Genomic DNA, 18,242 nt, shown 5'->3' with positions numbered 1-18,242 from the left:
GTTTTATTTTGATAAAGAAATTTTACAACAGTTGTTAAAATAAATTTTTATATATTTCTTTTTTGTTTTATAGGGTGTTATCTTAGTTTCAACTCTTATTAGGATGTTAAAATTATTATTGCTGCATTTTCTTCTGTTTGTCATATGTTTCGCTCATTAGTTTTTATTAGTCTTTTTTTCACCGTTGTTTATTTGCTCATTTTTAATTTTCTCTTGTTTTTATCTAAAGTAAAGCAGTTAAAGTTGCTCTCATTGTGTATGAAAATTCTGTATAAATAAAGACTTGATACTGAATTTTAGCAAACTGCCATATTAACATAAATATTTGTCTTAACTAAGCTGTATTATTTGGGGATGTTAGTTCAATAAAACAAATACACCTAAATGTTTAACTAGATCTGAAACTTTTAGTATTTAGAAATTATAACAAATATTTAGCTGTGAGTATTTTAATAGGATCAACAAATCAATCAATAAAGTTTTATTAGCAGAACACAGTCAATGAATGCATAAAAAACAATCACAAAATAATAAAAAGATTATAAATAACATAAGAGGAGGCATACAAGAAATATAAAAGCATAATTAAAAGTATAAAATCATATTATATTAAAAGCATAACTAAAAGAAATTAGTTAACACAGAGATGTCTAAACCAGTGCAACTTACCCTGTGGATGGGTTGCAGAAAAAGTCACAGAAAAATTTGTGAGTGCTAGAATTTCCTGTTTACAGAACTATCCACACGTTGCATAAAGGTCAACAATAAAGTTCTTAAAAAGCAGTTTCGGTGGGAAAACCCCTGCATTTACAAACATCTTGCTGACAGTCCCCACTCTGGTTGTTTAAGGGGGTATTCTCAAGCATTATTTTTTGCAACTTCACATGACTACAAATAGGTAGTATTGGGCAGGGGGCAACAGGCCCTCTGCTCAAAGGCACTTTTACTCGCACTGAACAAAAGCTAAACTTGCTTTTGTTTAACACATGGTGTTTGGCTGAGCATGGAGCATATAACACTATCTGCATATATCATCATCTTCATCATGTGATTGGTAATACAATGACCAGGGTGTTTCCCTTTTTTGCAGATGTCAAGAGTATTGATGATGAAGAATTTGTCATTTGTCTGGCTTGATTTCATATTGTATTTGATATCAGATTACAATTTATGCAGTGCAGACAGTACCTTCTAAAATCATTCATTCTGCTTTTTTTTACCCATTCTGTTAAAAACATAAACCTCAGTGTATTTTATTTGGATTTTATGTGATAGACCACCACAAAGTAGTGCATAAATATGAAGTGTAAGGGAAAAGATACATGGATTTCGAACATGTTTCAAACTAATTATCTGAAAAGTGAGGTATGCACATATGTATTCAGACCCCTTTTACTATGATACCCCTAAATAAAATCCAGTGCAACTAAATCTAACTTAATCTCAGTAGAAAGAATGTAGCATAGTTGCAAACCTACAAAGACATGGCTGTCCATATAAACTGTCCAACTGGGCAAGAAGAGCATTAATCAGAGAAGCAGATAAAAACCTCATGCTAACTCTGAAAGAGCTGTTGAAGTCCACAGCTCAGGTGAATGTCTGGGCAGGACAATTATTTGTTTTGCACTTTACAAATCTGACCTTTTTGGAAATGTAAACATAGGATTTGATGATATTGTTGAAAGAAACCATAACAAGTCCTGTTTGCATTTTGCCACAAGCCATGTAGGGGACTAAATAAAACTGGAAGAAGGTGATCTGAGACCATAATTAGATTTTTTGAGCAACATGCAAAATGCTTTGTGTAACAGAAAACTAACACTGTACATCACCCAGAACATATCATCCTGACAGTGACTTTTTGTAGAGCCGGTATCATGCTATGGGGTTGCAGGAACATCATACAGGGACAGGAAAGCTGATTAAAGCTGATAGAAAGATGGAACTAGCAAAGTACACGACAATCCTGGAAGAAAAAGACTTGGGCTGGACGTTCATTAGGACAATAATCCTAAACATACAGCCAGAAATAAAATGGAGTGGTTCAGATCAATTCAGATTTTGTGGCAGAATGCCCTAATCAAAGTCTAGACCTAAATCTTGTCAACAGTCTGTGGCAAAACTTGAAAATTGATGGTCCATCCAATTATACGGAGTTTGAGGCATTTTGCCAGGAAAATGGGCAAATATTTCAGTCTGTAAATGTACAAAACTGAGACATGCCCCGAAAGACCTGCAGCTTTAATAGCAGCTGAGGGTGGTTCTACAAACATTGACTTAGGAAGGCTAAAATCTACAATGGAGTATTAGGGCCAATGTAGATTAAAGAAAAGAAAAACCTTGGTTAACGACTGCTGTGGAAAAGTTGTAAATTTGCAAGAAAAAAGCTGAATTTTCCATGATTAAAGGCATAAATTTATGATATTAAAACTAGGATAGTCTCTGTTACTGTAAAGTCCGAAATTTGTAAAAAAAAACTTTGGGATTGAAGGAATGCACATATGGATAGTGTAAGTGGTAAATCCAGGCTCTTTTCGTGTATTAGAACATTTCATGTGTGCAGACTAGATGCAACAATGTAGCAGCTTCTTCTTCACTGTCTCAGGTGTATATTCTGGATCCTGTTTGAGGCCTTCATTGGGGGTCTGCTCCAGGGAGATGTTCTGATATAGGAACAGAACCCAGATCTACTACTTACACTCTGGCAAATATTCAGATGTGCATCTTCTGAATTTACCACTTCAATCCCTTAGAACCTCTGGCATTCATTATCGCAAAAATCTGGCTTTATAATCTTAGTAAGCCTATGAGCTTTTTTCATTCAAATTTACAATATCAGATAATATCTTAGTTTTAATATAATAAATTTATGCCTTTAAAAATGGAAAATGATAATTTTTTTCTTGCAAATTTATGACTTTTTGACTTCAGAGAATATCCAAGTTTTTTCTTGTAAATATTGTTTTTTGGCAACCCCTCTGTGGCCACATGCCTTTTTTTTTTTTATCTACAATGGGCTGAATACTCCATTGTAAAAAATTATACACACGCCACACCTTTTTACTTGCAAAACATTTTGAAAAACAATGCGTCCTTTTTTTCTTTCACGTCACAACTATGCTCTACTTTATGTTGATCTAAAGTGTTAAATGTTATAACTAAGAAAGCATTTCGAATTTAGTATAATTACATGAAAGGAACTTTCTTTACAACTGAAGATATGATTCATTTGACTAATATTTACCATGGAAACAGGAGCACTAAAAAACACTCAGTGTTGCATCATCACCTTGAATTCATTTTTACATTTCTAACCATTGATTATGTAAAACAAATCTGAATATCATCATCAGCTCAATTTCTTTGTCCAAGGGGATTATCTTCTAGCACTGAATCACATCAAATACATTTAACACCAAGTGACAACAAGAGAGTAAAGCATTTAACACACAGCACCAAAAGCTATAACACTAAGCAGGTGCTGCCCACTTAAATCTTTATATTCTTCATTCACTTTAGCTTACCAAACACAGACGTCCCCAAAGGCGAGTAATGAATAATCATTAGCAAAAGGTCCACAAATTATTGATGTAAAATAAGCAATGATTCTTTTTTTTGTTTCGCAATTTATTGCCATTAACAAGTAACTTGCAATCCAATAAATGTCAGCATGGCTTTCAGTTAATTAAAGGGAAAGATATTATACAGTAATACAGGGTGGCGTTTATATCTCGATTTCCACAGACTGCAATTTACTGCTGGGCCTTTATTTGAAGGGACCCACAAATAATGGCTATTAAGCCGTCAGCGGATGGACAGGAGATCACATTAATGAAATTAGATAAGGTGGAATGGTGATCTACACAGCCTGGACTCTGGAGACACACAAACTGCGCACAGATATGCAGCACACATTAAGACTCGCGTGCCATTTTGCTCCCTTTTTTCCAGTCCTGAGACCTGCCTGGCCTGTATTTTCATTCCTCTTCTGTCTTGCCTTCACCTTTTCTGCACTTTCCCCCCTAAAACACCCAGCAGGAGAGCCAGCTTGGTGTTCAACATGAGAGCCTGTCAGCTCATCAGGGAAAGTTTCCCCTGTTTGTCCTGAACACTTTAGGCAGCCAGTCAGTCCTTCAAGCCTGCCATCAACACTACCAAAACACACACAGACACACGTGTCCACATCTCCCCCACTAACAGGGAGGTGTCACTCGGGGAGGCAGCTGCACTCGCTGGTGTGACGGCTCCCCTCAAATCAGAGATCCTCGTCCCTGTCAACAGAAACCTGGCCCTGAGGCAGCCACTGTCACACGGCGTACACCCCTTTGCACACACAAACACACAGACTGATGAGGAAGGGATGAAGACAAGGTGGAAGAGGAGGTTGCTGTGTTCTATCAGGAGAACAGATTTCCACTGTATTAGGGAAGGGGAGGGGGGGGGGGGTGCTTGGGAAGTCGAAGAATAGGGAGGAGGGAAGGGAGGGGGTTGAAGGATGTGTATTTTAGTTAAAACAGCAGGCCTGATTTCCTTCCTGACAGTGGGGCCCAATTATTAGCTTTGACAGTTTCGGGAAATTGGCTGTGAGTGTGATGGGACAGATAGGAGCAGAACTGATAGGGGAACTGATAATTGTTCAGCAGACGATTTAGTCAGGTTGACATCCAGATGCATATTCAGCCCACTATGTTCTGCCTGTACAAATACAGAGTAAAGATTTGTAATTCAGCAAGATAAGTGCAAGGAAGTGCACCTTAACATTTTATGGCCAGCTTCACTTCTGTCTATTCTGTGTGTGTGCGTTTGTGCGTGCGTGCGTGCGTGTGTGTGCGTGTGTGTGTGTGTGTGTGTGTAAATGACTTGGTATGTATTTGTGCTGGCAGCAAATGTAAGAGGCCCTCTGTGCGATCGGACAAGATGCCGATATCTAAGTCATGTGACAGTGACTTCCTGTCGGTATGTCAGAAAGCAGCTGAAGGCTTATCAATACTCGCTTGTACTCACATCCTTTCCCATCTCCTCTAAATCAGATGCACCATTCTAAGCGAAAACTATCATCTTTATTTGTTCCTTTATAAAACCAAAGAAACAACCACAGAATTGACGAAAACCTAAGTGACAGCAATTAAGTAAAAACAGGAACTGTTCTGGTGATTGTAATGTCAGTATTAAGGATGGAAAGTTCAGAGTATAAGTTCTTCCTTGTGTGACAGAACATTTTAATGAAAATCAGAAAATATATATATTTTTTGTTTTCATAACAAATTATTAGATTTTGTAATGAATTTGTATTTTGTCAGTTTTATGTAGACTGTCAGTGAACTTCAATGATTTTTGAAGAGCGACACTGCCCCCCTGTGGTTATTTGATGCTACTAAACTAAGACTATTTGGCACACATGTTTGTCTAACCTAACTAAACATAACGATTATTCTATTTATTCTGCATTTTGTTCACCATATTCTAAATATAATTAAATAATACAATTATTTTGTTTTAATTTTGTCAAACAGAAAACAAACTTTGTCAAATCTTAGTTTAACTCTGGTAAAATGTATAATTTTTGAACCACCACATGCTTCTCACTTTTTCTGCTGCACATCCGCTTCCTGCTTAACATTTGTAATTGATCGAAGCCAAGTCCCTCATTGGTAGATCTAATTCATTTACGAACTTGTCGCTACACTTCATTGATTGAGTTGTCATTCATTCCAGCTTTAATTATATGCAAAGATAAAAGATTTTCTCATTATTGTGTTTAATCTAATGAAGGGCCTCACACTATAGTGAGGGCAAGTTCAGAGGTCCAGACTATTGACCTTGAGCAGGCAAAGCCAGGGGAGGAATGTTTTTAATTAGACAGAGGGAGCAGATCCGAAGCGAAAGCCTGAAGTTGTCTGTTGGGTTTGTGGGTTAAACACATTGGCAGAGAAGTTTAATAGATCTCAGCAGGTCTCCCTCTTTAAACCACTATTGATTACAGATCAAAACCTATCAACATTTGGTGTACTGCAAAAATAGTAGTAATGAAAGTTGTTTTACTTTACTTTTCTTGCATTTTCATACTCAACTAATACTTGTGCTCTGTTAATTCTGATTTTATTGTTACACATTTTATTCTTATTTGAATGCACTTTATAAGTGTGAAAAATACAATATATTGCCAAAAGTATTTGTCTGTCCTATAAATCATATTCTTAATCTATGAGGTCCAATTTGTTCACATCTTCCACAATGTTTAGGAGTGTGTTCATAGTTAGATGAGAAAACCAGAGCTACAGCCTACGCTCTAATTCATCCCAAAGATTTTCAAGAAGGTTGAGGTCGGGACTTTGTGCAGGCCAGTCTAGTTTCTCCACACCAAACTTTATACACCTGCATCCATGGATGTGATTGGAACATCAAAATTCATTGATTTGCTGGTGTGGCCCAGTACTGTTTGCAAGATAATGTACGTGCTTGTGGCTTTTGTCAAATTAAATAGTACAATAAAAAATATGTAAAAGCATAAATATAGTTGCTGCTGCAGCAAATTATTTTGGGTCAACATTTAAAAGGAATGTTTGGATGAAGTGGTTGCTGGTTTAATATAATAAAACAATTTGTGGATATCAACACACAATTTGTACTGGGAGAGCACATATAAAAGTGGAAGACCTAGTATCACAACACATTTTATAGCCTGGGATAATCACTAACAACCACTACCTGTCAGCAGCCAGACCTTCCTTCGAAGTGACTATCTCTCGATGGTCTGGCTGCTGACTCTATAGAGGTATTTGTTGTCACTTTGGCATTAACTGGTTTATGAAGTTGTCCCTCAGCTTTAAGTTGTACTTTCCGTTGAAACCTAGTCTCCAGGTGTTTCATAATCATGTAGCAAAATAAATGTTGCATGGTGGCTGAGGAAATATTTGTCCTCTTCACCTATTAACTCTCACATATCTCTCCCACTTTTCCTGCATAGAGGATCTTTGGAGAAAACATTTCTCACTCTGTCTATTTCTGTGTTGCCACATCCATTTGACAAATTCTCATTGGATGTGTCCTTTTTGTCAAGCAAACAACCAATTTTACATTATAGGCAGGTACGTTCTGCAGTTCCAAACAACATCTTATCATTCATATCTGATAGTCTCATTCTGTTTAAGAGGGGTGTGATTCTGGTTTCTGCCTTAAAAACAACTGAAAGGCTGACTGTGATTTTTTTTATGTTTGATACTTTTCTGATTTCTTTTTGTTTTCTGGCTTTAAAATATGTATACATTAGGTTGTATATACATTAAATACATTAGGTTACAAAAACTCATGCAATATTTTGAGTGGAACAAGAGACCCAACTTTCTACTTCCTTTGCCTGTTTCCAAGTTGCTTTCTGTCAGTTTCTAATGAAACTTTTCTAATGAAACATTTCTGGAATTATAAAAACAAGAAAACAGTTTCTCTGTTTTAGAGTTCAAGATTTGGTGTATGTGTAAAGGGTTTTTAAAAAGCAGAATTTTTTGGGAAATAATCACTTTTTGTTACTGATTAAGAATGTATCGTTTGTTTGTTTGGTGCAATTATGTCCAGTATAAGTCATCTGCAAAGTGAAAATGTACAGCATTCTTATACTTCTCATAAATAACTGAATAAACATCTGCTTCAGGACTGAATGCCTCTATGAACAAATGAAGTTACTTTTTCCTTCCTAAGATTACGGTCACCAGTTCCCTAACCAAAGAATGCTTTTTGATTACACTTTCCAACACGTGGTGTTGATGTTAAAGTGAGATTTCTTTTTGATATAAAATGTTGCTGCTTTGACCATTTTGACCCCAATAACCAAACTTGCATCACCTTCTTCTTTGGTCCAAGTAACACCTTTGCTAACAAAAGAAAAAAAAGACTCCCTCAGTTGGATAGATGAAAGTACAAGAACTTTAAATCATTATAACTTAACAATAACAGTCATCAAGAAATATTACTTAATATAATGTAGTCATTTGTGTAAAGCTTTCATGATGATCATAGTAGAGAGGGAAGCAGAGAGAGGACTCAGTGAACTGCATCATAATTGGGATCATTATTGTGAAAGGAAAAAACTGTAACAAACCTTATTTTCTTTCATTTCTCAACTTAATCAACAGCTACTGAAATGTTTTCATCACTAATGATCTTTGTGTTTTAATATTGCTAATTTTAGCATTGAATCTTAGTGTGTTGATATTTCAAAAGAATCAACCAACCATTTTCTCAACAAGTTCTCTAAAATTACCAAACCAAAAAAAAAAATAAAAAAACTTGTATTGTTGCATATTTAAAAACCCTCTGTAAAAACAGAAGCAAGTGGTATAAATGGCTAAACTTAACAGAGCAGAACCTTCTTACACTTCTGTTAGTTCTGTTTCTTTTCAACAAAACAAAACGCAGAAGGAACTTTCTGTTTATTTTTTTTAAAGCAAGATACTGGTGTGTGGGGGGACATACTGTGCAGGACAGAAAGCACATTATTTTGTATTTTAATATGATATTTGCAGACTGAACAGATGCAACATGACAATTGCACCACTAGATGACAGTAGTGCTAATATACAAGGTACACCTCACAGGCCCCAAATAAGACCACACAGTGTTTTGTAAAAATGTTGAAGAGAAAACAGCATGAGCACATCAGTTTCCCTTAGATAACAACATGTATTTATTTACTTTAAATGGTGAATGAACTGATTTTTATATTGCACTTTTCTAGTCATACTGGCCATTTAAAGAACTTTACACTTTAGGCACATTCACACTTTCAAATATTCATACACAGATCAGTCAAGTTTAATTTGTTTTTACTTTGATAAATGACATCTAATCTGAGTTTTTCATTCTTTACAAGATTTTGTAGTTTCCTTTTGAGTGTGTCCTTGTATTCTAGCGCTTCTTTTAGATCAAAGTAGTACAATGAATACACAAGCATGAGCCATTCATGATGGATCACTTTGTCCTTTCACATCATACAACACGATCCACAGATATCCTGGGCCCTTTGACAGGTACCCCCTACATTAGCATTGCTGCATACCAAGTATACCTTCTCATGGATATGGTATTCCCTCATGCCTGTTGCCACCTTTTGGCAGTTAATAAGCCCTGCCAAAAAGCAAAAATGGTTCAGGAATGATCCAAGGAGCACAAGAATCTGATTTAAGTGCTGACTTGGCCTACAAATTTCCCAGAAATCAATACAATTGAGCATATCTGGGATGTGCTAAACAGGTTACATCCATAGATTCTCCACCTCACAACTTGCAGGACTTAAAGGATCTACAGCTAACATCTTGGTGCCAAATAATGCAATGCACCTTCAGGGGTACAGTGGAGTCTATGCCTTAATGTTTTGGTTCCTGTTTTGGCAGCAAAAATAGGACACTATTAGGCAGGTGATCATAATATTATACCTCAACAATGCATGGTTATACCTTAGATCCATCTGATCTCTATTTCAAGGATAGAACAGATCAAAGGGAACAGCACTTAGTCAGCTCTTATTGAATGCGATTATCATCAGTTTTATTGTCACTTCAACTACATCATCATCACTGAGACTTCTCACTTCATATATATATATATAAAAAAACACACAAAATCGTTGTGTTTCTTTGTGCATATAAAAAAATGTACAAGACATTATGGGAAAAGAATGCTAAAAACCTTTATCACCATTGTTATCACCTTATGAGCAGTCAAAGATACAAATACAAAAGAGGCAATGGAAACGCTGTGCGGAACAGCTGCTGCCTTATATCATCTGATCTGGCAAATGTTTTTTTTTTTTTTTTAGAAATCATTGTTAATTATAGCCCTAACATTTCTCACTCTGAGCTACAGATGCTTTGACGCAGTCTGTCCAGTAGCACTTCTGGCCCTCTATAACACACAACTGGCAATCAATCAGAAATCAAGTCAATGGATTGTCTAATTAAAGGAGGAAAAGATTGAGGAAAATAGTTCAGTCATGTAGTTTAGTTAATTCAAACTATGTTAGAGCTGAACACCTTTTCTCAGACCTCAGAAATTATTTTGTCTTGTTACAGCTATTTGATTGTCTTTAGTTTCCTGAATATAATTGTAACATTTCTTATTATTATCACTTCCATTGCATGTTGAGTTCAATCACTGTATATCAGAAAAAAGAAATTGATTTGATTAATTATTCATCTGATCCCTGTCTTTATCCTCAATATGATATAAAATTATTAAAAATGCTGTTTAGGCAGCAGGACCTATTCTTCACGTTATGATCCACCTCTGTCCACTGGGTTGCACTTAGTACATTGCAGGAGATTCTGCTTCTTCATTCATACATTGACTCAGCCAGACCTATCTGCTTGAAGGTCTCTGCCAACTGTTTGGAGTGCTGCATCTTAGCTGACAGGGCCTCTAAAATATCGTTCTGGTCCACAGCAGTGGCTGTCCGGTGAATGAAGGTCCCCACTGACTCAAGGCCTCGCATGCCAAGATTAACCCCGAACCCTGGACAATGGATGAAAAGAATTACAGACTTTAAGACATATGACTTATCTTAATATACAGTATATTTGGGCTAAAAAGTGGTAATTTGGCAGATAAATGATATACAAAATCGAAAATAAATAAAGAAACACATTAGTATAGGGCTCAAAAAGGTTTTTATGGAAAAAGATGAATAATTAAAAAAGTTCAAACAAACTGTTAAAATTAATTGATAGTATTGTTTAAAATTCTAAATAATAATTAATAACTAATTAATTAATTTACCCTTCATCATTTATTTAGTTATATTTTATTTTCTTTCCTTGTTAATTTCTTTCCCTCATGTGTTCAGTCTATTATTTAACCTCACCTTCTGTCTTTTATTTTATTTGTTGAGAGCAGAAAAGATGGTACGGTAAAATATAAACACAAAAATCTAAAAAGAAAACATAGAAATAAAAGGACATTTGGAAATAAACAGAGTGAAAAAATCCAAAAACAAAATATTTTGGCAGGAGATACATCTATAAATGCTAATAAATTTGTAATAGCCATACTTGACAGATAATAATTTATGTATGGTTTATTTGCAAATAAAATGATTTTTAGTAAAAGGAGATAAAATTACTATGTTACTGAGCATTTATTTATTTTTTGTGTTTATTCTTGATTTTGGTTTGGTCCTAAATTATTTACCATTAACCTTAAATCTGTGTTTCACATCATCTTCTAACTGATTGTATCATTAATCCTTGTTGTTACATGGCCTATGAGATGAATGGAATGAATGAAAAAAGTATATGAAATAAGGATATCTTGATTTTGTACCTGTGTCAAAGTTGAGGACGCGTGCAGCCTCACCCTCCACGATGACGGCAACGTTTTCTCCCTCTATGTAGGCGGCGCTGATGCGTCTATGTGACAATTGAATCTCAAAGAGTCGGCGGCTGCACTGCATGTGGTGGAGCGTTACGTCGTTGAGACGAGGTTCAATGTCCGTCTTGTAGGCATTGAAGGATTCATGGAAAATGTTCTTCATGATCTGACCAATGAAACAAAGGCAAAAAAAACCCGAAAAATATCAAAATATGTTCTGTCTGCACGGTGGCGCAGTTGGTAGCACTGTTGCCTTGCAGCAAGAAGGTCCTGGGTTTGATTCCCAGCCAGGGGTCTTTCTGCATGGAGTTTGCATGTTCTCCCCGTGCATGCGTGGGTTCTCACCAGGTACTCTGGCTTCCTCCCACAGTCCAAAGACATGCCTGTTAGGTTAATTGGTCACTCTAAATTGCCCTTAGGTGTATGAATAACTGTGTATGGTTGTTTGTGTGATGGACTGGTGACCTGTCCAGGGTGTACCCTGCCTCTTGCCCATAGACTGCTGGAGATAGGCACCAGCTCCCCTGCGACCCACTATGGAATAAGTGGTAGAAATGACTGATGTTCTGTCTCAAGTTCAGAACCTTACATGCTCATTTAAATTTACATGTGATGTCTACAAAGTGGAGCCGGCCCAAGGTTGTATGGGGCCCCAGGCCGAATCTTAACTGCACCACTAATCTTTCTTGTATATTACCCATGCAAGCATTCTGCATTTACCACAGCTTGTGGTAAGGTTGAGAGCCATGTATGAGTTCCCTGAAGAAATAGATGAAAGTGTTTAAAATGGGGTTTCATTAACATGTTTTCTTGGACGTTTAAGCTAATCAGGGCTGGGTCACTAGCAAACCTGTGTTCTACCATCTTATGAAAAAGGCAGTTTTAAATATTTTATAGCAGTTTATGAGACATTAAACAGCTACAATGTTTACATTGTGACTTAAAAACCATCACAAATCTGAGCCTGTCTTACAACGTTAAGAAGTCTTGGGTCTCCACGCCAGTAGGGACACCTGAGCAGCCACATAGACAAATACAAAGTGTTTTATTTTGTTTTTTGTTTGGACTATGACTGCAGATTGTTTTTTAGGTGTTTTGTTTATTAAACATCTTTTTTAAATTCAAAGAACCCTAACAAAAGGGTAAAAATAATGTAAGATTACAATAAAAATGCATGCTGCATGATGGAAATTAGCCTTGAGTGACAATCTGAAGTATTTACAAATACTGTGTATTTGTTCATTAACATGCATTGTCCTTGTTTTCAGTAAATAAATCTGAATCTGCAAAATACTCCATAATGTAAGAAAAACATTCTAATAAACGATATACAAAAGGAAATAGGGACATCGTCTAACCTATAAATAACAAATGCGTTGCTATGATTTGAAAATAATTCCCCAAAGGCAGTATACTAAACGTTGAAAGTTAATATATTACACTTATTTTTTTATTTTTTTTTGACTGCATGCTCACTTTGAGTTTAAATGTATACTGAGAGACTTCAGTTGGAAAAAGTAAAAGGACAACAAAAGGCAAACAAATCAGAGTGGTCCTTGTTCCCAACAAGCCATACTTACCAGCCATTTTCTTACCTAACTGTCATTAGTTTTAACATGGTCTCTGAGACATATATAGTCTATGTTTGTAGCATTTTCCTCACAAATTTAAAATCTCAATATAAACTTGCGGCAGAAGTCAATTTCTGGAATGGTTGTCAGATATCTATAATGTTTCTCACTGATTTTCTCATGGGAGACATGCATACAACTATTATCCAGCTTAAGGACTGAAATACTTTCTTCTCTAAGATGATTTCTGTTGTCTTCTTGGCATCTGAGTTCTCCAGCTCACCAAACAGCCACACCATTTGCTACCAACAGTTGCTGATGATCAGATAATATTGTGCAGATGATCTGGTTGTCACTCACCCTCCTAATTTCTATAGAACAATAAACCTAAGTGGGTGCACTGATGACTGTGCCTTTGAATCAACACAGAAACTATGGGCTTTGAATGGCAAGTCTCTTCTCTCTCTGTTTTCTCTCTGCTCAACTCTGCTCTTCCTCAACCCAAACTTACAAAACCACTTGTTACCAAGTAACAGTGCATTTGAATGGCCTCCCACATAGCAACAAGAGCTCTGTGGTTGGTCTTGCTACGTACCTGTGTGAACTACAACTGCTCTGTGTGCCATAGCTGTAGGCTATGCATGATCAGAGGCACTTGATTTCGAAGTCAAGTGACTGCTAAAGAAATCCCCACAGCAAAGTAGGTGTACCAGCTGCAAAGGTATGCTCTTGAGCATTAAAAGAAAAAAAAAAAAAACGTTCTCCATTTATGCATTGATGTGTGGTGGCAGATTACAGGTGGCCTTTTTACATGCAAAGAAACAGAGATGTCTGAGGTTTTCTTCACTTCTTACTCCCTTATATGCTGTTCTATGGTTTGTGAATACACATGGTTCAGGTTTTCCGCCTACCGCATACCTAAACAAAAAACATCCCCCAATGCAAACAGAAACCTCAAAAAGGTCAATTTAGACACACACAGACTCACACACAAGTAAATCAAAGCCCATTTCCTCAATGAAATGTCAGGGATTAACTCTTAAATACAATATGGTATCTCTACAATAGCATACAGAAATAACAGAAGTCTTACAGAGGAGTTTGAAGTGTGTCTGAGGAAGCGGACCATCTTGGTGTCGGAGGCAGGGCAGACGAGGGCCATGTAGCGGTTCCTGAGGGTGCCGTAGATCTTCAGGTGGAAGCCAGACTTGGCTGCTGGAGGTCTGTGCTCCCGGAGGGCCTCCACTCCGTAGGCAGACAGGTCAAAGTAGAGGCTATGTGCACGGATCTCAGGCGTGGGCACCTGGAGGTAGAGATGCAGGGTATAAATTAATCTCATTCATATCATTTATTTCAAGCCTAGAAATTGCAGTCCCAGCAAGACAGATACACCTGAAACTCCTCACCTCTGTCTGCAGCCCTACTGTCATTTCAGGAGATTAAAAATAGCCACATTTTTATTCAGCAGTTCAACCTTGTAGCTACTCACCATTTTCCCTCAAGAGAAAATTTATCAATTTTCTTTTCAGTGACATAAAACAGCAGAGAGACATAAAACAGCTTTAAGAGCAACCAGGGGAGATAGAGAGGAAGGAGAGCCACGACTGGGTGGCAATGGGGAAACGGACAGTAAGGAGGACCAGGTCATATCCTGGGAGGAAAATTCAATCACTACAGGAAGCAGCCAGAGAGAACAGTGGCCAATAAAAGGCAGTGACACATCCACTAAAGAGGACGTGATATGAATGGTTAAGGTTACATAAAAACAACAAGAGACACTATGCTTGTGTTTGCGTGTCAGTCAGATTTTAACCTGGAGCTTTTCACCTTAACCTGTTTCCTTTTTCAATTAAACTAATCCTCCTCTCCTGTTGTCACTGTAGATGATCTAATATTAACTGTAATATAACTTGAAGAACAAGCTTTCATTCACGTCAGTCAATGGATATAAATGACACAGTTATCAGGGACAATTCTCAGATCTGTGTGTCATTTAATTTCAGTATAAATACAACTGTCGAATGAAGGACTGAGGAGTTAGTTGAAGAAAATTAGTGAACAAACAGCTTTATTAAGACCCAAGAACACAGCAAACAGGTCAGGGACAGCGCTGTGGGAAACTTTCAAGAAGGGTTAGGTTATAAGATAATATATTTGAGATAATTTGCAAAGAATGGGCAAAAATGTCAGTCTCTAAATGTATTTCAGACATTCAAAAACCATGTATCCCTTTCCTTCAACTTCACAATTATGCACTACTTTGAGTTGGTGTATCCATAAAAAGTCTTGTAAAATAAAGTTTGTAGTTGTAATGTTATAAAATGTGGAAAAGTGCAAATGACATAAACATGTTTGACAGTCAATGTCATTAAGATAAATCTGAGGTAAATTTATCACAGTCAAGGAAATGATTATTCAAAATAAGCTTCAAGTGCTTCAGGAAGTGACTATCAAGTCATTGCATATGTATCAATGCTCTGATTCATTTGTGAGTCTCTTGATAACATCAATGAATAATATTTCAGGGAACCATCTGTCAGTATAATGAAAAATAACCTTTGGCGCAAAATCGGAAAAACACTGCAACTGATGTTCATATTTAAATGGAATAGGACAAATTACAAGTTTGCCTGTTTGAGGGGGTGGCGTAATGATTCCCAATCCAATAACTCAACTGAAACGGGCCAGCAGTAAAATCTGCTAAAATCGTGCTCTTTGTGTGAGACATTGTGTTCAGCTGCTATTAGAAGGGCCGCGTCATTATTTGCTCAGATTATCCACACGGAGCAGGCAAATAAAGCCCTTTTTTGTAGCAGGGCTCATTATTGACTCAAACAAGAACATTACAGGTATCGACTCATACCGGAAGTGTGAAAATGCATCATGATGTGTACGCATGCATTTATGCATGCATTTCACTTTCTTTTCTCTTTCTCATTATGATGATTTTATGATACTTTAACTGTTTCCATTAACATCTTGTTTTATTTTAGGCTATTTCCTGCTTACTTTATGATTTACATTGCTTTTATTTTAAAATAATGCCCATCTTTTCGTTGTTGTTCCTACTAACGCTACTAATGTAGGTTAATGCTTTACTGATGTTGAGTTTAAACATTTAACCAATTTGTAAGGACTGGTACATCGATAGGACTGATGATCAGTATTGGGCATCGTTTCTGGATGGATATCTGGGTTAACAAACCTGTTAACCGCCACTAACTGATCTTGAAAACAAGGCCATAAATGGCCAGATTAATTCGATGAATGTCTATGGAAAACATGTCAGACTGTGGTTCCTGACCTGTCTCTGGTCTGATCTCTCTATGGTAGCATTAGCTCCATAGGCATGGCAGGACTCCACAATGTAGTCAGAGCTGATTCCTAAAACGGAGCAGGAGTCGCCGCACGACCCATCGGCCACCAATATCACTCGAGGCCAGTCTTTGTGCGGAATCCGCTGCAGGTATTCTTCTGTAAACTAAAACACAAAAACAAAAGCATAGTTCATAAAATGTAGTGAAAACATATTTGCCCCTTAAAGATTTGTTCTAATTTTGCTTTTTTGTCACATTTACATGTTTTGATATCAGAAAAAGATAACCTGAACATACACAAGATACTATTTTGAAATCATGATTTCATTTATTAAGGGAAAAACTATCCAAACCAACCTGGTTGTAGGTATAAATATAACTACGCCCCTTGTTAAATCCTGAATTGACTGTGATGAACCACATTTTTATGGTTCCATTTAAAAATCTACACCCTGGCCTGATTACTGCCAGACCTCTAGAATCAAGAAATCCCTTAAATTGAACCTTTCTGGAAACATGAATAAAGTTCAAAGATCTAAAAACAAGCACATCATGCTCCGATCTAAATAAATTCAAGAAGAGATGAGAAACAGAGTCAGTGCCTACTAAATTACTCTAGAGCATCATCGACTTTCCACTAAGGTAATAAATGAATCCTGAACACTACCCAAAGCACTGCAACGTCACTTGGCTCAGTTAAGGTAAAAAGATGGCATCCATAGGAGAGTTCGAATGACAAAACTACTGCTGACCACAGAGAACAAAATGCTGTCAACTGATGAGACCAAGAAGAATGTGTGTATCCTGTTACATCTGGAGTAACTGCCACATTATTTCAGATAAAGATCATCATACCAACAGTCAAACATGGTGATGCTGGTGTCATAGTTTGTGGCTACTTTGCTGCTTCAGGACCTGGACGACTTGTTCTAACTGATAGAGCCATGAATTGGGCTTCTAGCAGAAAATCCTGAAAGATAATGTCCATTAATTTGTACCTTAAGCTCAAGGGCACTTGAACTATTCAGAAGGACAATGGTTCAAAGCACAACATCAAGTCCACCTTAATAAAATCAAAATGAACGTTTTGGGATGTTTTAATCATACTGTTCATGCTTAAAAAATATTAAATGTTGCTGAATTTAAACATTTCTGGTAGAATACTTGGACAAAATTTCTCCACATGGATGTAAAAGACTAATTTCCTATTGATAGTTATTGTTTGTGCTTGATGTCAATTGTTGCCACCATGAGTGGCACAAACATTTATTAGGTTTAGGGGGCAATTACACAAAGCCAGGTTGGTGAAGACAGATTTTATCCCTTCGTAAATTAAATCATCATTCAAAAACTGCATTTTGTATTTGATTAGCTTGTCTCCGTCTGCTATTAAAATTTATTTAATGATATGAAACATTTAAGTGTGACAAAAAAAAGCAAAAACAAGAAAACCGTAAAGAGGCGAAAACCTATTCACAGCCCTGTAGTAGGGAAGCACTTGCTTTCTCAGACAGAAACCAATTAATGATAAAAATTACTAATCACAAAATGCTACATAATTTAGGTTATTTGTGGGGAAAAAATAAGGCACACTGAGAAAATGTCTAGTTAGTAATTAAACATGTCGAAATTACATAAGAAGAATCAGGATTTCACTTTTTTATTAATTACAGGTGGTGTTTATTCTTTGTCCGGTGTTTTGTTTACATTTTCCTCCCTGCAGCTTGCCTAACGGATATGACTTTTCTTCCTCTACTATCTATTCATCTGCTGGAGGAAGCCAGTGGATTTTAATTTAATATATCAGTGTAAGCTATTTATACGAGATATATTGGTTGAGCTTGTCCTGAAAACAGAGCATGCTTCGGACAGAGAGATTTATTACTTTTCTCTGGTGAATGTTTGCAGCCTCTCATCAGCTTCTTGCCTGTGTTAAGGAGGGAAAAGAGGCAGCCAAATCAAGTTGGAGGACTGCCAGGCAGGCTGGGAGAGAGAA

General features: G+C 36.7%; 1 protein-coding gene across 1 annotated transcript; it reads right to left on the bottom strand.

Annotated features, from left to right (window-relative positions):
- Positions 1–8,485: 8,485 nt before the first annotated feature.
- Positions 8,486–14,074, bottom strand: si:dkey-234i14.6. The gene is made up of 3 exons (XM_047351175.1): positions 14,023–14,074; positions 11,311–11,524; positions 8,486–10,503 (listed from the first exon to the last, which is right to left on the bottom strand). Exons 1-3 carry the CDS (start codon positions 14,056–14,058, stop codon positions 10,325–10,327), a joined length of 429 nt encoding a protein of 142 aa, XP_047207131.1. The 5' UTR covers positions 14,059–14,074; the 3' UTR covers positions 8,486–10,324.
- Between the last annotated feature and the right edge of the window lie 4,168 nt (positions 14,075–18,242).

Source organism: Girardinichthys multiradiatus, chromosome 2 (assembly GCF_021462225.1).
Source record: "Girardinichthys multiradiatus isolate DD_20200921_A chromosome 2, DD_fGirMul_XY1, whole genome shotgun sequence".
Classification (NCBI taxonomy): Eukaryota; Metazoa; Chordata; class Actinopteri; order Cyprinodontiformes; family Goodeidae; genus Girardinichthys; species Girardinichthys multiradiatus.
The sequence above is the reverse complement of the archived record's forward strand: the minus strand, read 5'-3'. Positions and strand labels throughout refer to the sequence as shown.